The following is a 26,439-nucleotide window of genomic DNA, read 5'->3' on the forward strand; positions in this document are numbered from 1 at the left end:
ACAAGATAGAGGCACACCTGCGAGGGTCGGGGGCTCCGGTGGTGATCGGCACGACCAACCAACGCAGCACAAGAAAGGGCAACCTCCGTTCGAGCCTGCAGCGTTCGACGAAACTGAAAAACCACCGGAGGCAAACGTCGGCGGTTCCTGGGCTCAGAATGGCAGCATCGACCTTCCCTTCAGCACCGGAGAGAAGAGAGAAAAACGAAACCGTGGCTCCCACAGGTTATGCAGCAATAGGCACCGCGCTGCTCGCCAAACCCAAAACTGGAGGAAGGCTGAAGCGGCTGGATGTGCGGCTACACGGCTCAAGCAAACACGAACTCCCACCGAGAGGATCGACTTGGGATTGAGAAGAAAAGGAAAACAGTGGGGTCGCCGAAATGGAGGCAGTGGTGGTGCATCGTCAGTGGAAAAAAAAATCAGGGGAAGAACAAGACATCGTGAGCCGAGGGAGGCAGCTCAGGCATGGTGGATGTCGGGCGACGCCGAGTTGGTGTCAGCAGCAAACAGAAAATGGAGCGGAGTTGGGGTTGTCGGCTGGAGGCTGCTGCTCAGGGAGAGAGATGCCGAACGACAAGAGAGACCGGTCGCCGGCTGAACCAGAGGGGAGGAGGGAGAATGATCGTCTAATAGGGGGCGGAGGGTGGTGCCCTAACGAGAAGAAGAAAATACTCCTTCAGGCTTCGAGCATGTCATTGATGCCGGAAAGCGATAGCTGAGTGTGGAGGATGGTGGGGGATGGACCGCAGAACAGGAGATAAGGGAGGCGATATCAGCAGAAAATGGAAGCGATGGGTTCAGATGATCTCTGGACTTGCTCGAAAACCCTTCATCGGGCGCTCCCGTGAAAAAGTATCCCCATCATCTTAATGGGGCTTGACAAAGAGGATGTGGATGCCATTTTTGATCGATGGATTGACCGGACAACAGCACCACGGCGGAATCCTTCAGGCACGGAGAGAGTGATGTTGTGAGAGTTTGAGAGAGAAAGGGGTTAGGTCTCAGCTCAAAGGGGCTTTGATGGATTGAACGGAATCCTTCAGGCACGGTGAGAGGGTGTTGTGCCTGCGAGAGAGAGAGAGAGGAGAGAGGAGAGAGAGAGAGAGAGAGAGCATTAGAGGGAGAGAGAGAGAGATCATAAAATCAAAGTATAATGTATATGCTCAAGTTTTTAAAACAATAGGGAAGAGAGGGGGTCCAGTGAGGGAAAATAGGGAGAGAGAGGCCTCTGGCGAGCTTGGACAGGGGGAAAGAGGGAAGAACGATAGAGAGAGAGAGAGAGTGGTTCGTACTGGGGAGCCCAAAGGGAGGAGGCCCCAAGGGCGGGAAACTCTTTGTATATATATTTTTTTTAACCCAAAACCAACAGCGTTCAAATGTTTGAACACTGTTGGCGTGAACTGTCAATCATGTAGATAGACTGTTCACATGAGAGTGGTTCGACCAACCCCTTGTTTTGGGTTGGCCGAACGCATTCCTCATATATATATATATATATATATATATATGATGCAAGGAAACCGTATTCTTTTTGTAGCTGTGAAACCTAAGCCTTTCGTGGAAGAGTAATTCCCATTCCATGGAATGGAATCCACTGACGACCTCAGCCCAAAAATAAAATATGCAAGACTCCCAGCCAAGGAGAACAGTCCAAAACCTTTGTTCTCGATGAATAGACATACATTATACAACTCATTTGATTACATGTTACGCTTCATCTATACATTTAATGGTGAAAAGGCACCATACATTCATACATACAAACATATCTCTGTAAAATACGTAGTTGACTCGTAGTGTATATGAAGTTATAAACATACATGGATAGGCAAAGTCATGGGCTTATTATAGCTTTTCCCTCGCATATGTCACAGATGGTATAACCAAGGCCCTCACAGTAGGGACACTTGGCTCCTTCTTCCACCCAGTCAAGGAACTGCAGCAATTAGAGATCGCAAATGAGAACCAATAGCATATAGAGGGAAAGAAAAGAAAAAGGAGTAAGCTCAGAGACAACTGAAAGCTTGACCAAGCCCAATCTAACCTGCTCTTCGATATTGGGCTCACCTGTACCATCACATTCTGCAAAGAAAACATACGAATCCTTTAGTCAAGCAATTACTGTTCTAATCAACGTGATCAAAAGCATCGGCATAGTTGAGACTACCCTGGAAATGTCACAACCTGGAGCCCAACTTTGTCATGCAAACCAAGGACTCACATGTCACGTTGAATTTCCAAGAAAAATTGAATTAAGCCTCAAGCTGGCTCAAACTTGGAGAATTACCCCCACCGACCTCTAAACATTCATCGCATGTCAATGCTTAAGGGCTTAGAGCAAATCTTCAAGCAGTTGAACAGAAACACAACCGCAAGTGTGATCACTAAGCTTTAAATGAAAAAAAAACTCTACCTGTGCACATTAAACGGCCTTCACCACGACAGACAAGGCATTTCATTCCCGACTTGACCTCACTTCTACCAACCTGTTTGTCCCTATCAGCAAGCCTTGATGGTTCCTCCCACCTATTTTCTCCCAGAAGAAAGACTCTATGCTCTGAAATCTCAGCTTCCATGACATCATTATCCTTTATAAGCATTTGCTTAATCTCTGCAACTTCAGTGACAGAAGGGATGGATGCTTGGGCAGATCCATTAATTCCATCCTACCAACATAGATAAACCAAGAATAGGAGACACCATTCAATGTATCTCAATAGTCAAGAACCAAAAAAAACCCACCAAGTAACAGCTTCAAATAGGAGAATATGCATTTCAGACACATAGCAATGAATCAAAGACACTAGGAAAACATCTAGAGTAATGACACTTTACAATTTGTTGAAACTTGTTAACATCCACTTTTTCAAACTAGGGAACACCCACCAGTGTAACATGAACCCAAAGATCCCTCGATGAAGACTATGCAACTTTATAAATCCAACTGGTTCACTCAACCATAAAAAGCCCAAATATGACACAAGCTAAAGGTTACATACTGAATGAAACTAGTGCAAAGGTGGAATAAAACAGAGAACAACAATCAACCTCCCAGCAGCTGTACTGTGATGCAATCGACATACCTTCCCAGCAATTAATTTAGTGCTTCCTTCCTCATCAGCATTTTCTTTCAATCGTAGCTCTGCATATAGCCTTTCCAATAGTTCCAAAGTCATAATTCCATCTTGAAGCAAATCAAACGATGCCTATGAGGATAAGATTTCCAAATCAAAGTCAAATTCCATAAAAACAAACTTAGGTACTAGGTTTACAGCATGATATATTCTTGCAATTTGAGAAGCTCTATACATAACTAAACCAATAGCTTAAGTAATATATGCTATAACAAGGATATGAACCAGGATAAATGTAAGGGATACTGAAATATGTAATAATTTTTTTAAGGAGCCTCAAGACTGCAGCAAGTGTACCAAAAGAGCAATTTTTAGGATTTCCAACATAAGCATTTGTAGTTCAGCATCTATGAAAGTGAAATACAGTACAGTCATAAAAGCATACATGATGCATATGTAATTAGGTAATTAACTTCAAATTTTAAGCTTAGATGATCTACCCAAGAGGTTGACAGAGATATGCAATGCAAATAGACAATATACACCACCATTGGAGCAGCAAAACCCTTGGCAGAGATGACAGAGGAAAACAGAACACCACAAATAACTGCAGTACAAGGTTGCCTCCAGTTATACACTCTCATCAACGGGCAGCATAAATTTGCTTGCTTCTTTTTACTTAATCTTTATTTTTTATTTTGTCAATGTGATGTGTGAAGATGAAGAAAACACATCGAAAGGTATAGTACAAGCTGGAAGACTTGGATAATTGATGCAGTGGAGTACCGGCTTCTCGTGTGCTGTGGGTTGAATCGAAGGCACGACCCCCACGTCGTGAGATGAACCAATGAAAAGAATCACAGGAGGGCACCCGAAACGGTGAAATACTCTTTACTCTTTTTATTTCAATAGGAACCAATGAGACAATGCATAAAATCAATCTAATGGGACTAGACAAATGAATCAAGATTCATAAAAAGAAAACAGGAAATCAAGGAAACGTCTGACAGGAAAAAAAACAAAAAAAACAAAGCTGCTGCAAGGGTTTCATGTTCTCTATCCTGAGCACAAAACCCTAGAGTGGTTTTAAAGGCTTTGGCTGGATCCGGGTCTTGGGTCCGGCCCCGGACCCGATGCCGCTCCGATGTGCTGCTGGATCTAGAGTTGTCCGTCCTTTACTCTCTGTGCTCGCCTGGAATTGGCACGCAACGGGACCTCTTCCCCATGTCTTGGAACCAATATCTGGATTGGATCCGATCCCCAAAGTGTAAATCCGGTCCCCTGCTTGGGTCACGCTGTATGGACCCGGGTCCATCCTGCTCTGCATCATTCTCTCCTGGTTGAGAAGAAGTCGGCTCTGACGACTTGTTCTCACAGTAAGCATTTAGATCACACATTAAATGTAGGAGAAAAGTGCCAATTTTCGGGCAGCTCAAGGAGGTAAGATCGGTTTAATAGACTCGTGAGCTGAGGAAACCTGGTCTCCTTGGTGGGAAGAAGAACTATCTTATGGCCCTGAAAGACAAATAAGTATGTGTTCCTACGGCCATCATGAATGGTCTTACGGTCAAACTGCCAGGGACGCCCCAAAAGGATGTGGCACGCACTCATAGGAGCCACATCACACCACACTTCATCGTGGTAATGCTCCCCTATGGAGAATCGAACTAGGCAACGCAGGGTGATGGGTACCTCATTCCCTTTCTTGAACCATGTCATTTTATAGGGTTGGGTCAAATTTTCTGTTTTTAGGTTCAAGGCAGACACGATACTCTCAGACACCATATTCTCACACGCTCCGGTATCAATGATAACATCACACGCGCACCCCTCACAGTTGCACCGAGTTCTAAAAATATTATTCCGCAACTATTTTGTCGGGGTCGACTCTCGGGATATAGTCAAAACATGACGGATGGTTAACAAGTTTTCAAGACTGCTATCGAACTCTACGACTTTCATCTCGTCATTTTCCTCAACAGGCGACTCACCCTCGTTATCACTATCGGACGCGGACTCAACAATGCCCTTTACTAGATGGGTGTTCTCACTCATGGTGGGACACTTTGACGCAATATGACCTAACTCTTGACACCTAAAACATCAAACGGTGGACTCACTGGGCTTACCTTTGGATCTGGTGTGGTATGCAGGTCCAGACTGATCGGGTTTGCTAGGGTCGACTCCTGGGGTGGACTTTGAGTCTTCTTTCCTAGGGGAGCTTGCTCCCCTAGTTGAGAAACTCGACTTGGGTTGACTGGACTGGTCACTACGGGATGTCCTATGTTCCTGCCTCCTTTTCAGTTTCTCCTCCACATTCATGGCATAACTACTGGCCTGATCCAATGACTCGACTGTGATACAACTGAAGTCGTCAGAAATAGCAGGACGGAGACCAGAAATATACTTCATGACCTGCTGGCGGGCGGTCTCCTCGATCTGCACTCGTAGGGAAAGATGATGGAACTCAGCAGTGTAATCTGCCACAGTATTGGTGCCTTGACGCAGGGTCAGGTAATCCTTGTAGGCTCTCTCAGCGTGATCTGACGACACGAACTTAGACTGCATCAACCGTTGCATCTCTTCCTAAGTCTGTACGCGCTCTAATCTTTGTCGCTCCCTTGACCTCTGCAGCTCAACCCACCATGTTTGTGCTAGGCCTCTCAACCGAGTAGAGGCTAGGGAGACACGACGGTGCTCGGCGACATCGTGGTAGTCAAAGAAGAACTGGACGGCATATGACCATTCGAAGAACTGCTCCGCATCGAACCGACCGACCAGTGTTGTTAAAAATGCGCCTCAAGGCGCAAAAAGCGCGCCTCGCCTCAAGGCGAGGGCCTTTGTGCTTTGAGGCGCAGGCTTGAAACGCAATACCCTTGAGGCGTGCGCCTCATAGGCCTTGAGGCGCACGCCTTGAGGCGAGGCGCGCCTCAGACTGAGGCGTACCCGCCTCGATTTATTTGGTCAAATGAGGGTCAAAACCCTCATTCGACCAAAAAAATAAGGCTTAAACAAAGCCCTACCTACTCCTTTTATGTGTTTTGATTTTTTTTTCTCACAGCCTTCTTTTCCTCACGGCAGCCTTCTCTCCCTCACGGCTCTCACAGGCTCACAACATTCTCTCTCGAGTGGTGGAGCCCCGAAACAGGTATGGATTTTTTTTGCTCTCTCGTTCTCCTCCTCTTCTTCTTATCTCTTCTCTCGTCTCTCACGTGATACAAAAAAATGCACAGATTTTGTCTCTCTTTTTGCCGTAGTTCATGCATAGAAATGCATTCAACTATTCTAATTTATTCTTTTTGTTTTCAATACACCTCTGAATGTGCTCTGCGTTTTCAAGATGCTTCCGAGTATGTTTTGCGTTTTCAATACACATCCAAAGGTGTTCTGCTTTTTCAATACACCTCTGAATGTGCTCGGCATTCTCAATATGCATCTGAAAATAAAAGAAAAACAAAAGATTAGAAACCTGCGCACTTTGCTATGAGGCGTGATTTTATTTATTTTTGTCCGGATGATTCTGTGCCAAATACATTCTGTCGTGTTTCTGCTAGGGGTCCTGCATTTTCTTTTATGTACAGAAACCTGGTGTTACATTAAAAAATGTCTGTGTTTTATGTTTCATTAGATGGTTAATTTTTTTGTATGTTAATCGATACGATCACTGCAGCTGCGTGTTTTTGCTTTTGCTGGAAATCTGCAAATACACCTGATATGCATTTCCAGCATTGGGGAAAATTTTGATACGCGTGTTTGACAGTGAAAAAGATATAATATGTTGAAATCGTGGTATCTACGTGTTTTTGTTTTTAATGAAAATCTGCAAATACACCTGATATGCGTTTCCAGCATTGGGGAAAATTTTGACAGTGAAAAAGATATAATATGTTGAAATTGCGGTATCTACGTGTTTTTGTTGTTAATGAAAATCTGCAAATACACCTGATATGCATTACCAGCCTAGGGAAAATTTTTGATATGCGGATTTGACATTGAGAAAAAAAATGTATAATAAGTTGAAATCCCTACATCTGCGTGTTTTGCTTCTGATGATAATCTGCAAGTCTATCTGATATGCCTTTCCAGCATTAAAAAAATTTTTATAGACTTAATAATCTGATACGTGTGTTTGATAAAAAGAATAATTACGTAGAAATCCCTACTTTGCATGTTTTTGGTTTTGATGAATTTTTGTATTAAGGATATTGACAGAAATTTATTTATGTTAAGTTCCATAACAGGATATAGATGTATTAAGCCTAATGACAGTTTTGAATTTCTGTATTAAGCACATTGACAGAAAGTGATCTATGTGTTAAGTTCCAGAGCAGTTTTGATTCTTTTTAGAAAAGAATAATTCGTTTGTTTTTTGTCCACAAGGATGCTTACTGATATTCTATGTTGCAGTTCATATTTTTTCCGTATTTATTTGAGATTTTTTTTTTGTTGGTTGTTGCTTCATCAATAAAGCATTTCTTATTTATTTATAATTTTAGATAATTTTTATAGTCTTTTTTAAGTTTTAATAAAAGAAATTTTTTAGGCTTACGCTTTGCGCCTCGAGGCTTATGCCTCGCCTCAGATTTTGGTGGAGCGCCTTGCTACGCCTCAACGCTTTTCACAACACTGCGACCGACGAACTCTGGAAGCGCCAGCTTCACCCCGTACGTGGAGGGGCGCTCTGGTGCTCTCTGTTGTTAGGCCTCCACCATTCCTGCAGGATGCTCGTTCCAGAAGGTGTCATCATCCCATACCGCTTCATCTTCGTGGTCCTTTTCGCCTGGCTGCTGGGGTTAACGAATTTCGACGACTTGTTGTCGGTGCTCTAGTCGCGTCGGTCCCTGCTGAATCTGCCTCGCTCTGGCAGATCCGTGGGCGGGAGCCATCTGTGGTCGGCGTTGTGGCACCAGTATGACAGGAGGTCCAAGGTAAGGGGGATGGGACTGTCGGGTCTCGGGCTCTAGGTGGGTAGGATCGGGATAGTATAGGTCTGGGTTATGGGTTGGATTAGGATGGGAGAAGTGGATTGGGTTTGGTACGGGATTCTAGATCAGGGTTGGGTTAAAGGCTTGGGTCTGGTAAGGGTACTGGTTTTGGGTAGTGTAGTACTGGGATAAATCACCTGATTGGATCTGGATCGGGTCAATTCCTAAACTATTCGTCAGACCCAGATTTGGATAGGTTGGATCGGGGGTCGAGTTATGGGGATAAGAGGGTCGGTTTGAACTCGATCCACGATCCATATGATTATGGGTCTGGGTTTGACCCGGCTCAAATGCAAACTGGGGCTCCGTCCGGGTTCGATATGGGTTTGGGTCGGCACTGGATCCATGATGTGGGTCAAAACTAAAGGGTTGGATTTGGTTCAGGAGGAACCGCGAACCAAACCCAACTGGGTAGGTCGGGTGGGTAGGTTCAGGACTCGAACCTGCTCCCGGGGACCCAAAGGATGGTCCTCGAGATCCGAGCCCGGCCCTATTCTCGCGAACTCGGGTCTGGACCCTCTCTGTCCACACAGGTCCCACTACTCCCGCACATGGGTTTACGGTATTATGGTTCCCACGCGCGGGCTCAAGGGGGAACATCGCCGCCTTCCCGGGTCGGACAGAGGAACCTGGGTCCCCAGCATGCCTCGGCGGGACGCCAGGACCCTGCAGGTCCGGCCCAGTGTGGGATGCGATACCCAGGGTGCTTGACCGCGAGCCGAGACCCTGCAGGTCAGACCCAGCCTGGGGTACGGTACCCAGGGTGTGTGAACATGAGCCCAGGCCTGGGACAGGACCCAGAGCAACGATGTGGTCTTGCAACTCAGGCCCAGGCTACGACGCACTCGCAAGGACCCGTTGCGCGCCTTGACGGGTCATTTGGAGGGTACCCAGACACGGGTGACCCACTGTCGCTGCAGATTCAAGTTGGAGGGGGTGTACCCGATGGGGAGGGTTGTCGCAACCTGCATCCCTGTGTAGAGTTTCCTCAACGGCTTCATGTCGCGATGCTTGCTGGAGCGTCACCGAGGTTGGGTCGCTGGCAGTAGCATCAACGGGATGGATCGCGTGCGCGCCTAACAGATTCAGTTGCACCGTGTGCGCGTCCACCTTGGACTCCAGCGCTCCCAACCGTGCATCGACCCCATCCATCGCTTCGACATGCTGGCCACGTCCCGACTGACACGCAACAGATTTTCGTCCATTTGGGCCATCATCTCCATCATACGCGACATTTAACCGTCGTTGTCGGTGTCCTCCCGCTCCTTTCCCTTCGCTGGATCGTTCCTCATGTTTGGCGGCATGCTGCCGGTGACGGAGAATGCCCGGTGCTCTGATACCATTTTGATGCAGTGGAGTATCGGCTTCTCGTGTGCTGTGGGTTGAATCGAAGGCATGACCCTCACGTCATGCAATGAACCAATGAAAAGAATCACAGGAGGGCACCCGAAACAGTGAAATACTCTTTACTCTTTTTATTTCAATAGGAACCAATGAGACAATGCATAAAATCAATCTAATGGGACTAGACAAATGAATAAAGATTCATAAAAAGAAAACAGGAAATCAAGGAAACGTCTGACAGGAAAAAAAAAACAAAGCTGCTGCAAGGGTTTCAATGTTCTCTGTCCTGCGCACAAAACCCTATAGGGGTTTTAAAGGCTTTGGCTGGATCCGGGTCTCGGGTCCGGCCCCGGACCCGATGCCACTCCGGTGTGCTGCTGGATCTGGAGTTGTCTGTCTCATACTCTCTGTGCTCGCCTGGAATTGGCACGCAACGGGACCTCTTCCCCATGTCTTGAACCAATATCTGGATTGGATCCGCTGCTTGGATCCAATCCCCAGAGTGTAAATCCGGTCCCCTGCTTGGGTCACGCTGTATGGACCCGGGTCCATCCTGCTCTGCATCAATAATGCACATCCTTAACTAACAAAGTCTTGAACTATGTGATTGGAACGCTGCACAGTGGTTCAAACTCTTGAAAGCTTCCTTTTGTGAATCAAAATCCTAAACTGATAAATCATGGTATGTAGGTCAAGAGACTCAAAATTATCCACAAAAAACTTTACACCATGTTGAACATCAGGGTCGAGCAAAAGAGAACACTTGAAGGATAAATAAACCATATTTGCTGACTATAAAAATTTGGGTGGTCATGTTGAGGATATCACATAGCACACATACAATCAACACTCCAAGATCTAAGACAAATCCAGAAAGAAGCAAAAACACAAAGGCAAGACTGATTTGCATAGACTTTGATTATGTGAGTGGCATGATGTACAAATACTTATCAGTAGAAGCTTGCTTCCTTGTTTAAAAGCTTCTAAATTAAATCCGTGTTAAGCTTGTGTTCTTTAAAAGCAATATAAAATTCAGTTTACTTCATCTCCTGTTAGAAATAAAATTTTATGTTCATTCAAAATGTACTAAGTGCCTAAGATCTGACAATGGAGAAAATGTGCTCTTGAAGAATCCATGGAGTTCTGTTTTCGTTAAAAATCAATAAGCACTTCATTGTCCCAGTACATAAAAGCAAAATTGAACAACAAACCACGTGAATAATATAGTTATGATCGAGCTAAAAGTTTGTTGAACATGACTGGGCTTAAGCAATGCTTTTAGGCACACGCTATCAACAAGACATGCCTCCTAGTGAACCAACTCCCCATGACTACATCAGGATGCAAAATTACACGAGGGATAAGGTATAAGGAAAGCTTGTTAATTACTCTTTCTTACATACTTTTGGTTGTGGAAAAGAGCATGGAAATGGAAGGGGTCAAATGAGATAGTTGGTTAGTTCGAATCTCACGGGGTTTTCCCCCGGCTTATCAAAAAAGGAAAAAGAAGATGAAAATGAAATTGATAGCTTTAAATACTGACAAGTGTAATGAAACTGATGAAATCATGTGTAAGAACCATATAAAAATATTTACGAAAAAAAAACAATAAACCAAAGAAGACCTAGGACTATGAAATTCACCTTCATGGGTAAAAGACTAGTATTTGTAACATAGGATAAAACATATAATACTGGAATTAGAGTAGAGGCCCAATAACTACAATGGAAACGAATTGATCTACTTGACCTAGCAAAGCGTCAAAGGTAATATAGAAGTTATAAACCACTTGAGACCACAGCCACATATTGTATAGGGGAAACCAAGTCCTTAGGTGAATTCATGATTTTTTTTCTTAGGTAGGTGAGTTCATGGTTTAAGGTGTTGGAGAGAGAGAGAGATCATCAGCTAGTCTAACCAAGTAAGTTATGGCTGCGAACAAGAAAAATGAAAAACAGCTTTCACTCACTTGCCATGTTTTTACAGCGCGCTCTGTTCCGCTTGAGAAGGTTGAGAATTCCATATCTTCCTCGCCCGAGTAAAACCCTAATCTCTGCAAAGCTTCCTGCCGGAGTGAAATACACAAACACAAATTAAAATAGAAGAACGAAAAGGATGCCAAGTAAAATGAACGCATCCTCTACAACTAAGAAAGAAGTAGCAAATAACTATTAAAATCTACCAAAAACAACAAAAAATCACCAACAAAAACGAACTTAGACCAACCAGAGGACTGCTATATAAAACTAACTAAAGTTTTGAAAAACTATTAGGATTAGATGATATTCTAGTTATTACGACTGGCATCCCAGTTCACGCTATTAATTGATGTAATTCTCACTAGTCCCGATGATGTTTACCTTAATTACGACATAATTTATTAGTTCGTTAGAGAAGATGGAGAATCGTGACCATCTCTCCGACTCTACCACTCTAAACCTCAGATCTCCAAGATTTAGACAATAAAAATGAGCAATTAAGGAAATAAATTAAACTCGCCTTCACAAAAATGCAAGAAAAATCAACATCTTCCATGGCAGACCTGCATCGCCCGAACGTCTTCCCCTTCCGAACCCTTCCTCAGCGACCTCTTTTTATTCTCCTGCTTTTTCTCTCGCGCAGCCGCAGAAACTCTAACTTCTTCGACTACCACCGTTTTTTGTTCGATCTGATCGGGAATCTGACTCCGAGACGATGCCGCGAAGGACTTCAAATCTGCGCCCTTCAGAGTCTGCAAGAGAGACGTGAGATTGGAGATCAGGTCCATGACCGATGCTTCCTGTGACAAACGCTCCCTCTTTAGAGCTTCCAACTCGAATCTTAGGGCTTCGATCTCCCGATTGAGAACGCGGCGCTCGGAATTCCATCGCGATTCCTCTCGGAGCCACCGCTGCTCCTCGCGGAGCCATCTCTGCTCTTCTCTGAGCCAACGGGACTCCTCTGACTCCCACGAGGAACCCTGGGACGATAGGACTGCGAATCGTTTGGGGAACTTTAGGGTCAGGGTTTTAGCGGGATTTTGAAAATCGGGATAGGAGGAGGGAAGGATGGCGGGGGCGGGAAGAAAGTGGAGACGGAGAGATGCGGAAGCCATCTTGAAGATAAGAAACGAGCGCTTGCCGTTTAAAAGGAATATACTTTCCAAACAACCCTCAATTTTGCAAAATATAACAAATATGTCGGGTCGGGTTGGTGGGTCGTGTCGTCGGGTTGGCGGGTCAACATACCTCAACACGAACCCGACCCGTTTATTAAACGGGTCGGCTGTGGCAAACACGAACCCGACCCATTTATTAAACGGTTAACCCGTTTAATAAACGGGTCGGGTCAGGTAAACGGGTTGGTGGGTTAGCGGGTCGGGTTCAGGTAAATGGGTTGGCGGGTCGGGTTTGGGTAAATGGGTTGACCCACCCGCCTAACCCGTTTATTAAACAGGTCGGGTTCATGTTAGGGGTATGCCGACCTGGCTGACCCGTTTAATAAACGAGTTAGGCGGGTCAACCCGTTTACGACCCAAAGTCGTTTAAGCCAAACCCAAACCCGGCTAAGAAGCGGGTTGGCGGGTCGTGTCAGATTTTGCCACCCCTAGTCCTCATGTACCAAACGGATCGGAAGAGGTTTCTAATCCGAATTTGAAATTCATGCTTAAAACTCTGAGGTTAGGATCCCCGTTCTTGGGGCCTGTGCTATGCGCATAGGGATGATATTCATGGGAATCCAACCTTGACTTCCCGTCTAGTAGCCGAGACCCCACCCCCACTCAGCCACCCTCCCTTGAGGCTCTGGCACGTTTGGAAGTGAAAAGAACGGATTCAAGTTTTTGGACAACTTTTATGAGTTTTTGTTGCATGATAATATTTTTTATTGGCACAATGATTAAATGAATAGTTTATGATTTAATAAATTTAAATGAATTTATAAGTGAAGTAGTATCAAGGTTGCAGGAAGAGAAACATAAATGGAAAACAAAACTTTCTTAGGTTCATGTCAAATGGAAATCGTCCACACAGACATTATATATATATATATATATATATATATATATATATATATATATATATATATAGAGAGAGAGAGAGAGAGAGAGAGTATAAAGTAGCTGTCTAATATGTGCTTACTGCACCATGCACACAGAGTTATAGATAGGGGTGGCAAAATCTGACACGACCCGCCAACCCGCTTCTTAAGCGGGTTTGGGTTTGGCTTAAAGGGTTTGCATCGTAAATGGGTCGACCAACCTAACTCATTTATTAAACGGGTCAGGTTCATGTTAGGGGCATGCCAAACCGCCAACCCGGCTGACCGCTTTAATAAACGGGTTAGGCGGGTGGGTCAACCCGTTTACCCGATCTGACTCGACCCCGTTTATTAAACGGGTTAACCATGTCGTGTCGAGTTACTCGTTTAATATATGGGTCGGGTTTGTGTTTGCCACAACGGACCTGTTTAATAAACGGGTCCGGTTCGTGTTGAAGTATGCTGACCTGCCAACCTGCTGACCCGACCTGCCAACCCGACCCTATTGCCACCCCTAGTTATAGAAGGGTTCTTTTTCACATTTTTCTCTAATCTGACAGTACAGATGTGTTTTAAGTGTTTGATTTTACAAGAATGGACTCTTGCATTAGTTATGATTCACAGATAAGTTTTTATAAGGTTTGAAAATTAATGGTGTAAATTTTTTATAAATATTCAAGGCTTACAATTCATATTTTTTTATCGAAAAATATAATCCAAGTGTTGTTTCCTAGCAATTCGACCATGCCGAACACATCTGTTAGATTTGGAAAATAGGACTCAGACCCCCCCCCCCAAAAAAAAGCAGCGCCACTCTTCTCTCTCTCTCTCTTCATATATTATAAATATAGCAATATTCAAGGAAAATATTATGAGTTTGCTAAAACTTGCTTACCAACATCATGATAACTAAGCAATATTAATAAATTAATTTAAAAGTACATGAAAGACATTGGTTAGAATCATAAATGGATGTGAACTGGCGGCTTTACTGTGCCCAAACTAATTAGATACTACCTAATTGGATTCGAATTCAGATAAAAAAGGGTACTACTAAATCAAATCCAAATAGCTTCGAATAGCTAATGGCTATACTTTTACACATAACCCAATTTGGATTCGGTTCAGACTCCAAATGAAAATCAAATGTAAAACTGAACACTGGATCTTAATCTGATTGTTAATTGGATGTACCTTTTTTGATCGAATTTGACTAAATTGATTAAGTGTAACACTCCAATTTTTATAACCCGAAATTGGTGGAATTTTTTTTTTTTTAAATACATTTAAATCTTTTAGCAGTTAACAGCGGAAAACCACATTGGGCATAAAACTTGGCGTGCTACTTCAGATGAATGCTTGCAACCATACAATTATAAAATTTAAACTTTAACAACTAATTAACTATGCATGAAATAATATTTAGGTTTCACAAATATCCAAATTAATCACATTTGTCCTTGAATTGAATTAAAGTAAAAATCAAAGCTCAGAATTCATGAAGCAGAGGAAAGGTAGGCTCAGTCCCCGTCGCAACCTTCCGCCTTCGCACGTAAGTACCTACTCATTACCTGAAAAATATTAAACCATATAGGGTCAGACAACATGTCTCAGTAGAGTAAATATGCTAAACTTGTAAGACAAAATAACAAGACAAAGATTTCAATAGAAATTTTATGGTTTAACATTTAATTTAACTTAAACAATCATACAACAACTCATGCATGTTTAGAATTTTCATATATAACAGAAAAACATAAATTCATACATTTAAAATACACCATGCATGAACAGATAATATGAATGACTTACCATATGCAGAAGCTCTTTCAATGCATGCATATTTTCTTATCTTTAGTTATATTTTCTTAATTAGATGATGCATGCGATGCCAAATTAATGCACACATCATTTAAGTTATCAGTTCTTAGCCCTACTGATACGGCACAGACAGACATTCTCATATCAGGACCATGACACAGGACGTGTTTTACATACAGGGGTGGTTTTAGCCTGGTCAGGTCCATTCACTAAGATGGGGTGAGGGACGTTAATTCGAGAGAGATTCTCAACACCTTTTAACCCAATGCATCAGTTTTTTCTCATGAGTACAATAATCTCTACGTTGCAGTCTAATGCATAGGTTTTCCCCCTAAAATCGTGGGAGGGGAGGAGCAACCTTTCGTGCCCATAACAGACTTGCCCCACGAAGTTTTGTATCATTTGCTACTCTCCCAGCAAATATCTTGGGTTTTAATGTCACATGATTACTTGGTTACAGTCATACTTTTTACACAACATTAAACTTAAACCACTTTATGGTCATGGATGCATTCTTATAAAGCATTGGACAAAATCACTTAATTAAACTTGTAACAGACACTTGAACACATGCGTAGCATAAATATCTTATTCATTTTCACACATCATAAGACATATGCATGTACATGGCCAATGCAACAAAGAGAATATATATGAACATCCATATCAATGAAACAATCATATCATCACGATATCATGAACATACATGTAGTCAACACATTTTTAGAATTTAAAACATAAACTTGTATTCATTGGACCTTTTGATCCTAAATCTTTAATGTGTAACCTTCCATTTACAATTCATGCCATAATCATATAAGATTGCATAAAATCTGACCTGCATAATCATTCACATAATGCATACTAATTCTATAAATAAATTGAATAAAAACATATATACTATGCATCCTTTGAGCCTTGATTTATGAATTTGCCCTAATTTTTTTCCAATTTCTTAACTCTGTCCGACTGGTACAGAGCTCACGGAAAATTTTTGGCTCCATGAACAGAGCTAAAATTTTTACAGTATATAGAAATTGTTGTCAGCTATCCATAGCCGCAAGCCGTTCGTAAAAACTTCTCCGTATGAGGGAGTTATGCATGTTTTACTACAGACCTATCAATTTTTGTTTCGACTGTCACAGAGATGTGCTCGGTCCATGAACAGAGCCCAAATTTCTACAGTAGATGCACAATGGAGTTAGCTTTCCAACGCAATAATCCGTTCGTCAAAACTTTTCCGGACGAGGGAGAAACAACCATTTTACTGAACGGAGGTCAAGTGAAAAACCTGGAATTTCGAGATTTGCATTTGGGTGAATCAAACCGAGTCACCCAAATCCCAAAAAAAATTAAAAGAAATAAGAAATACGCATGAAATAAAATTCTGAAAATTCTAAAATATTCACAGTAGATGGAACAATTCATAATCTATCAATCCAAACTAATATTTGCATAAAAGTCATGGAATAAATCAAATACAAATATATTTTACAAATCTATTTCTAAGAAACCGATTTTTATGATAAACCCAATTTCAAAAATGGTTTTCTTTAGAGGAAAACGTGCTTTTGCCATGGATCATTAGATCTGAGTCAAACCCACTGTTAGAAGGGTTTGATCATGATCTAAACTCATGAAAAAGCATCAAAATCTATGCCAAGAACTCCGTTCTTGCAAAAAAAGCATAGAAACCCTACCTTTTGTTGAAAAAAATGTATTTCTTGATGGATGAACGGCTCTTTTTGGCTCGATCCACCGATCAACTCCTCCTTCCAGCAAGATGAGGACCTTAGATCCCTCTCCACACCCCTTGAGGTCTGGATATTGCACTCAAGAACCAAAAGAAACCCTAAAAAAAAGAGAATAGGGAAGGGAAAGAGAGGAGAGAGAAGCTCTCAAAGTTTTTCCAACCCAAAATAAGGGGGGCGTGGGCTATGGGAGGGTTTTATAACCCTTTCTAAGTTAGGTTATGGTCTGGAATTAATTCCAGCCCTTGATCACTTTAATGAAACTCAATTTGGAGCCCTTGATCTCCACTTTGATTTTCAAGTTTTAAATAAACTTAAAATTCACTAGACTTTTAAATTTCAAAATAAATTTAAAGTAAGATGCCACATAGGATGGGACGGCCCACCTATTGGCTCCTACTAAACTAATAAAATGGGTTTAATTTATAACAAAAAATCTATTTTATTAAACTATAATTAAATAACCATAGAATTCCAACAAAAATTGTTTTTGTTTTATACAACCACAAATCATATAAAATGTAAAGACATTAATTATCCACTAATTACAACTTATTAAGCATATTAATATGTATATGTTCACAACCTACTTTTGTTAATTCACATTATTTAATTAACTTTACTTAAAGAAAATTCAACATTTTCTTTTTAAGAGAGACATTTTCAATTAGGCATCACTTAGGGTTTTCTCAATTGTTCAAACCGTGTAGGGTTTATATTTACTATAATTCAACCTTATTAAACCCCCTAAGCCTTACAAATATACTCGAACATTAATTTTTGAAGAAATTAGGGTTCTATATTGGCACGAAATTCAAGACATTTCACAATGCTATAGAAAAGAACTTAGAAATTTTCGGATATTACATTCAATCCCCCTTAAAAAAAAATCGTCTTCGAAATTTGGTTAACATTACGTACCGAACAAGTGTGGATATTTAGCTCTTATATTGGCCTCGGGCTCCCAAGAACACTCCTCAAGCCCATGGTGCTGCCATCGTACTTTAACAAGTGGAATTGACTTATGTCGCAGCACTTGTTCTCGTCGATCTACTATCTCTACCGGTCGTTCCTCAAACATGAGATCTTTCTAAACCTCGACCTCGTCATACTGAATAACATGAGTAGGATCTGGTACATATTTCCTCAACATTGACACATGAAAATCATCATGGATGCTGGAAAACTGAAGGGGAAGTGTCAATCTATATGCGGTGCCTCCTATCCTCTCAAGGATGAGGAACGGTCCTACATACCTTGGACTCAATTTTCCTTTCTTGCCGAACCGAAATACGCTCTTGGTTGACGATACTTTGACAAACACATGATTACCAACCTCAAAAGAAACCTCTCGCCTCTTTGGATCTGCATAACTCTTCTGACGGCTCTGCGCTGTTAAAAGCCTCTTACGAATCAACTGTACTTGATCCGTATAATGCTGCAAAACTATAGGCGATTCGACAGTTCGATCACCTACCTCGTTCCAACAAACAGGGGACCTATAGGGTCGCCCGTACAATGCCTCATATGGAGCCATGTCGATACTCGAATGATAACTGTTATTGTAGGCAAACTCAGCTAACTTTAGGTGCTTACTCCAGTCACCTTTCCACTCCAATGCACACGCTCACAACATATCCTCGAGTGTCTGAATAGTCCTCTCTAACTGACCATCCGTCTGGGGGTGAAAAGTTGTGCTAAACTTAAGCTTTGTCCCAAAAGCTTTCTGAAGTTGTTCCCAAAACTTTGACGTGAATCTAGGATCCCTGTCTGAGATAATCGAAACAGGTATCCCATGTAATCTGACAATCTCGTCGACATATAAATCTGCCAAACTCTCCAAGGTTTGATTCGCCTTGGTCGGTAAGAAGTGTGCCGACTTTGTAAGGCGATCCACAATCACCCAAATGGTGTCATATTGTTAGCGTGTCTTGGGTAGACCTACCACAAAGTCCATGGTAATGTCTTCCCACTTCCACTGCGGAATCTCAATCGACTGCATCATACCACTTGGTCTCTGGTGCTCTATCTTGACTTGCTGGCAGATTAAGCATCTCGACACGTACTCAACGACGTCTCTCTTCATGTCAGGCCACCAGTAATTCCTCTGAAGATCCTTATACATCTTGGTGCTCCCGGGATGTATAGTGAATCCGGTACGATGCGCCTCATCCAATAACTTTTTTCTCAACTGGAGCTCTGAGGGCACCCAGAGCCTCTGGCCATACCAGATGCTTCCATCCTCCTCTAAGTGCAATGCTGACTGGTCTTGCTTGCATGCTGCAATCATTTTATTGAATTCAGGGTTATCCTTCTGTTGGGCGATGATCCGGTCCATGAGTTTTGTCCGCACTGCCGTGCTGGCAATCTGAATCTGACCCGATTCTCCTTCAAAAGGCTTCCAGTCTATCAAGTCTTCGAGTAATCTCCACTCACTGCTGATAAAACTTGCAAGGCTTCCAGCCTTTCTACTCAAAGCATCAACCACTATATTGGCTTTGCCTGGATGATAAGAAATGGAGAAATCATAATCCTTCAGAAATTCTAACCATCGTCTCTGCCTCATGTTCAACTCCTTTTGTGAGAAGATATATTTGAGGCTTTTATGATCCGAGAAGACCTCAAACTGCTCACCGTACAAATAATGTTGTCATACCTTTAGTGCAAAAACTACTGCAGCAAGCTCCAAGTCGTGAGTGGGGTAGTTTCGCTCATGCACCTTCAGTTGACGTGATGCGTAAGCGATTACCTTGCCATGCTGCATCAAAACGCATCTCAAACCAGTACCTGATGCATCACTATAAATCACAAAGCCTCATTGCCCAGAAGGCAATGTGAGTATAGGGGTTGTAGTAAGCCTCTTCTTCAGCTCTTGAAAGCTTTCTTCGCATTGCTGAGTCCAGACAAACTTAATTCTTTTACGAAGTAGCTTCGTCATAGGTGAAGCGATCTTCGAAAAATCCTGAATGAAACAACGATAATAGCCTGCAAGCTCGAGAAAACTGCGTATATCTGATACGCTCTTAGGCTGTCTCCAATCTATGACTGCTTCCACCTTGACAGGGTCGACTGACACCCCATCTTTAGAGATCATGTGACCCAAGAACATAACTTGATTCAGCCAAAACTCGCACTTCGAGAACTTAGCATATAGCTGATGTTGTCGAAGTGCATCAAGGACAATCCTTAGATGCTTCTTATGATCTTCCTCGCTCTCGGAGTAAATTAGGATATCGTTTATAAATACGATCATGAAAAGGTCTAGGTAAGGTCGAAAGATCCGATTCATCAGGTCCATAAAGGCCGCAGGGGCATTTGTTAACCCGAAGGGCATCACCAAAAACTCGTAATGGCCGTATCGCGTCCTGAATGTTGTCTTCTGCACGTCGGATTCTTTGATCTTCAGTTGATGGTACCCTGATCGAAGATCAATCTTGGAGTAGACCTTGGCCTCTCGGAGTTGATCAAACAAATCATCGATCCTGGGAAAAGGATATTTGTTTTTGATTGTTACCTAATTCAGCATTCTATAGTCAATGCACATACGCATTGACCCATCCTTCTTTTTGACGAACAATACTGGAGCTTCCCAAGGTGAAACACTAGACTGAATAAAGCCTTTATCCATCAATTCTTGCAACTGCTTCTTTAGCTCCTCTAACTCTGCTGGGGCCATACGATAGGGTGCTTTAGATATCGGGGCCGTTCCAAGCACCAACTCTATCGCAAAATCCACCTCTCTGGTAGGCGGTATGCCTGGCAGGTCATCTGGAAAAACGTCTGAAAAATCTTGAACTACGTCCAAGTCTTCCAGTGGTGTAGTATTGGGGTCTATCAAAGAAACATTGGCCAAAAAGGCCTCACACCCCTTTTCTACACAACGATATGCCTTTAATGCCGAGATAAGTCATCCTTTGCTCTCCTTTTTACATGCCTTGTACTCGAGTACAGGCTGATCAGGGCGAGCAAATTGAATGCGTCGCTCACGATAAAGCATACAAGCGTAATGCTCATACATCCAATATATGCCAAGAATTACATCATAACCGACCATATCCAACAGGATAAGATTGGCAAGGAGGTCATGCCCTTCAATCATAACCTCTACTCTAGATAGATAGGTACGAGCGATAGAGCTACCCCTCGAAAGTGTGATAACTTCCAGAATATATCCCAACGAAGTCGGCGTGACACCAATCAATTTCGCAAAACGTACGGATACGAAGGAATGCGTAGCACCAGTGTCAAAAAGAACTTTAGCATCGAACTTTGCAATAGGGATTATACCTTCAATGACGTTGGCATCTTCTTGCAACTCCTCTGCAGAAGTCGCATACACGCGTCCAGTAGCTTTCTTCTGACCTTGCGATTGGGACTGCTGGGGTCGCTGCTGCTGTGGTCCTCTAGGAACAGGGGCAGTTCCCTCCTAAGCTGGCCTCATAGGACAGTCTTTGATGAAGTGACCCTGTTTTCCACATCTCAGACATGCACCTAAGACTCTGTAGCAGACTCCAGGGTGCCTCTTATTGCAGTGTTTACATACTGCATAAGACTGCGGTGCTTGAGTGCCGCCCTGTTGTCCTTTGGCCTTCTTTGCAGGTGGCGCCTTACTACTCTCCGCTGTTGGTCGAGGGGCCTTATTTGCATTGCCCTTCGACTTGTCGAAACGGCTAGGCTGAGTCTTCTTAGAAGACTCCCAGTCATCCTGCGTCACAAAGACATCGTTACGATCTATCGAGATTGTTTTTGGAAAAAAACCAAAAAGTTTGTTCTAGTTTTCCCCACCTGAAGTACTGTGGCCATCTCGATGGCCTGATTGAGGTTTTGAGGACGGTTGGTCAGCACTCTCGTCCTCAGGCCATCACGTAAACCCTGCACATACTTCTTAGCTCGCGCCTCGTCAGTGGTATAAGTATGCGGGCAGTACTTCTCTAAATGTCGAAAACGTGTAGTGTACTCTGCCACCTTCATGGACCCCTGTCGAAGATCTAAAAACTCTTGTTTCTTACGATCGCACGCGTACTGGGGAAAGTAGGTGTTCATGAATACCGCTGTAAACTCCTCCCATGTGAGGGCGCATCGCTCATCAGGCGTATAGCGTACTTCACGTGTCGTCTCCCACCAGCTCTTGGCATCCCCTTGGAGCCGATAAGTGGCAAAAGAAACCTGCCTCTCAGCGGAAACCTCGAGAATCTCGAAAATCTCGCTTATGGCGCGAACCCAATCCTCTGCTGCATCCGGATCTTCCTTACCAGTGAAAGCAGGAGGGCTCAACTCCATGAAACGCTTGTATGATGCTCCATTGGTTGCGACAATTGGTGCCGCTATGTGACCATCATGCTGATGGCCTGCACCATTGCCATTCCCCCCGTTGCCGGCCTGGTTCTGACAATAGGCCGTCAGATTCGCGAGGGCTTAAAAAATGAAGTCCCTCTGAGCAGTCCAACTTGGGGGCTGTTTTCCGGCCATCTACAAACACACACATGGATTCAAATTACTTATAAGTTGGACATAAATCCAAAAATTCTCATTCATGTGACCCTATTAAATCTACGTTCTGATTCTTGCCGCATATATCAACAAAAATAATTACAGACATACAATTTTCATAAGTCATCAAAACAAATAAAATGGAAGCATACTTACAGCGATGGTGGTCGGTTGGACGAGCTTTGAGCCATACTTTCCTTATGCTCTGATACCATGTTTGTAACACCCCAATTTTTATAACCCGAAATTGGTGGATTTTTTTTTTAATACATTTAAATCTTTTAGCAAATAACAGCGGAAAAACACATTGGGCATAAAACTTGGCGTGCTACTTCAGATGAATGCTTGCAACCATACAATTACAGAATTTAAACTTTAACAACTAATTAACTATGCATGAAATAATATTTAGGTTTCACAAATATCCAAATTAATCACATTTGTCCTTGAATTGAATTAAAGTAAAAATCAGAGTTCAGAATTCATGAAGGAGAGGAAAGGTAGGCTTAGTTCCCGTCGCAACCTTCCGCCTTCGCACGTAAGTACCTACTCATTACCTGAAAAATATTAAACCATATAGGGTCAGACAACATGTCTCAGTAGAGTAAATATGCTAAACTTGTAAGACAGAATAACAAGACAAAGATTTGAATAGAAATTTCATGGTTTAACATTTAATTTAACTTAAACAATCATACAACAACTCATGCATGTTTAGAATTTTCATATATAACAGAAAAACATAAATCCATACATTTAAAATACACCATGCATGAACAGATAATATGAATGACTTACCATATGCAGAAGCTCTTTCAATGCATGCATATTTTCTTATCTTTAGTTACATTTTCTTAATTAGATGATGCATGCGATGCCAAATTAATGCACACACCATTTAAGTTATCACTTTAGTTTTGAAGATAAGAAATTCACTAAGACGGTGTGTGCATTAATTTGGCACAGGCAGACATTCTCAGATCAGGACCATGACACAGGACGTGTTTTACATACAGGGGTGGCTTTAGCCTGGTCAGGTCCATTCACTAAGACGGGGTGAGGGACGTTAATATGAGAGAGATTTCCAACACATTTCAACCTGATGCATCAGTTTTTCCTCATGAGTACAATAACCTCTACGCTGCAGTCTAATGCAGAGGTTTTCCCTCTAAAATCGTGGGAGGGGAGGAGCAACCTTTCGTCCCCATAACAGACTTGCCACACGAAGTTTTGTATCATTTGCTACTCTCCCAGCAAATATCTTGGGTTTTAATGTCACATGATTACTTGGTTACAGTCATACTTTTTACGCAACATTAAACTTAAACCACTTTATGGTCATGGATGCATTCTTATAAAGCATTGGACAAAATCACTTAATTAAACTTGTAACAGACACTTGAACACATGCGTAGCATAAATATCTTATTCATTTTCACACATCATAAGGCATATGCATGTACATGGCCAATGCAACAAAGAGAATATATATGAACATCCATATCAATGAAACAATCATATCATCACGATATCATGAACATACATGTAGTCAACACATTTTTAGAATTTAAAAATAAACTTGTATTCATTGGACCTTTTGATCCTAAATCTTTAATGCGTAACCTTCCATTTACAATTCATGCCATAATCATATAAGATTGCATAAAATCTGACCTGCATAATCATTCACATAATGCATACTAATTCTATAAATAAATTGAATAAAAACATATATACTATGCATCCTTTGACAATTCTTGACAACCTGAGTTTTGAAGATACAATTGCTTTTAATGAGTTTAAACTCTGGATGGAAGTAATGAAAGATGAGTTTGATTCGATAGAAAAGAATGGAGTTTGAGAACTAGCGACTTTGCCTAATAGATATAAGGCAATTGGTAGCAAGTGGGTTCTCAAAAAAAAAAATCAAGGCAGATAGATCCATTGATAGATTAAGGCAAGATTAGTAGCCGAAGGCTATTCTCAACAAGAAGAGATTGATTATGAAGAAACTTACTCTCCTATAGCCAAACTGACATCTATTTGTATTATTTTGGCATTGGTAACTTATTTTGATCTTGACCTACATCAAATGAATTTGAAAATGACCTTCTTAAAGAATGAATTAAATAAAATTAATTTTATGCAGCAACCAAAAGGTTTTGAAATAAAAGGTCAAGAGGATAAAGTATACATGTTAAATAAATCCTTGTATGAATTTAAGCAGTTACCAAGACAGTGGTATCTAACTTTTCATAATGCTATAACCAAATTGAGTTATGAAAAAATAGTCTATACCACTGTGTATATACCAATAATAGTTGGTATAAGTTTACTGTTTTATCCCTCTATGTTGATGATATATTAATTGTAAGAAATGACATAAAGATGATAAAGATGACTAAATCATGATTAAGTTCTCGATTTGAAATGAATGATAGGGGAGAAGCTTCATATATCCTTGGAATTAAAATCCACAGAGATAAAAAATCTAGATTGCTATGTCTAAGTCAAGAAAAATATCTTGACCACCTTCTAAAGAAATTTGGAATGAAAAGTACCAAGGCAAAGGGTACTCTTGTAGTTAAAGGCCAAAAGCTAAGTAAGAATGATTGTCCAAAAGATAGACAAGAAAACTTGAACGTTCCTTATGCTCAGGCAATTGGAAGCCTGATGTATGCAATACTTTGTACTATATGTGACTTAATCTTTGTTGTAAGTCTAGTAAGTAGATATCAAAGTAATGTTGGGCTTTCTCGCTAGGAAGCAATAAAGAGAATTTTTCGATATCTAAAAGAAACTAAGGAACTTAAACTATGCTATCAGTCAGATAGTTTAAAGCTTATAGGCTACTCAGATGCTGACTTTGTTGGTGATAGAGATGAAGCAAAGTCCACCACTGGTTATGTATTTATGTTAGGAAGTGGGAAAATTGCATGGTTATGCAAGAAACAAGGGTGTGTGGTACAACATACCCACAAAACTGAGTATATTGCCTATAACATGATAACCACATTTGATGTGTGGATAAATCATTTCTTAAATGAGTCAAAATTGGACACTCCAAAAGATTTAACTCAACTATATATGACAATAAAGTTGCTATAAAATTAATACAAACATGAGCTGATAGCTCTAAAAATAAGCATATTGAAGTTAAATATCAATATATGAATGATATGCTTATGAAAATTGAAATAAAGTGAACTATATTCCTTCAAGTGATATGGTAGCAGACTTGCTAACCAAGGCAGTCACTAAGGATGTTTTCACTAGACATATAAGTCAGATAGGATTCATATATATATCTAAGTGGTAAATGAGTAAAGATTATTTAGGAAGTATGTATGCAAGGTTTCGGTTGAGAACAAGCATATAAACACAATGAGAGTAAAGATTACTCAAAAAGTGTGTATGCAAGGTACCGGTTGAGAACAAACATATAAACACAACGAGAGTAAAGATTACCCAGGAAGTGTGTATGCAAGTTTTCGATTGAGAAAAAGCATATAAACACTGGAAGTCCCTTATGGCCAAGTGAGAGATGTATGGTCATGTGGCCATAAGTGACTGTTGAAGATTTTTCAATAGTCACAATAATGAAATTCAAGAGAAGTGTCTCTTGAGTGATGAAGGGATTTCTCTCAGGGGTTATGTCTCAAAACTAAAACTCTTCACTAAGTATAGAATACATTGAAAGGATGTGATTAACAATGTATGAGAAAATACAAGAAGTCATGCAAATATTCACTGTTACAGTGAAAAAAATTGGATTTGTGAATGAGTTGAAAGTTCAAACTCCCTGGTGATTTCAAGCATAACTGCAAAGTCTTCATCCCGCTGCAAATTTGGTCCCATACATAGTTCAATCTTACATCGCCTTCGGCACAAGCAAGAGAAGTAATGCCCTTGCCCCTTCTCATATGCAAGGGGTTGATGCTCATGGAAATAGAA

At 41.6% G+C, this 26,439-nt stretch overlaps 1 protein-coding gene across 1 annotated transcript; it reads right to left on the minus strand.

The window, feature by feature from the left end:
* Window positions 1–1,648: 1,648 nt before the first annotated feature.
* On the minus strand, window positions 1,649–12,500 carry LOC149821610 (protein disulfide isomerase pTAC5, chloroplastic-like). Its single transcript, XM_089981371.1, has 6 exons — window positions 11,949–12,500; window positions 11,376–11,471; window positions 3,087–3,209; window positions 2,417–2,669; window positions 2,048–2,085; window positions 1,649–1,939 (listed from the first exon to the last, which is right to left on the minus strand). The coding sequence occupies exons 1-6, from the start codon at window positions 12,498–12,500 to the stop codon at window positions 1,838–1,840; spliced, it is 1,164 nt and encodes a 387-aa protein (XP_089837497.1). The 3' UTR covers window positions 1,649–1,837.
* Window positions 12,501–26,439: the final 13,939 nt, after the last annotated feature.

This window comes from Nuphar pumila, chromosome 11 (assembly GCF_984573655.1).
Source record: "Nuphar pumila chromosome 11, dmNupPumi1.hap1.1, whole genome shotgun sequence".
NCBI lineage: Eukaryota > Viridiplantae > Streptophyta > Magnoliopsida > Nymphaeales > Nymphaeaceae > Nuphar > Nuphar pumila.

Coding starts and splice junctions, on each gene's coding strand:
- LOC149821610 (XM_089981371.1), bottom strand. CDS start 12,500: ATGGCTTCCGCATCTCTCCGTCTCCACTTTCTTCCCGCCCCCGCCATC. Junction 11,472..11,948: donor AAGACGTTCGGGCGATGCAG/GTCTGCCATGGA, acceptor TCACTCCGGCAG/GAAGCTTTGCAGAGATTAGG. Junction 1,940..2,047: donor AGCCCAATATCGAAGAGCAG/GTTAGATTGGGC, acceptor TAATTGCTGCAG/TTCCTTGACTGGGTGGAAGA.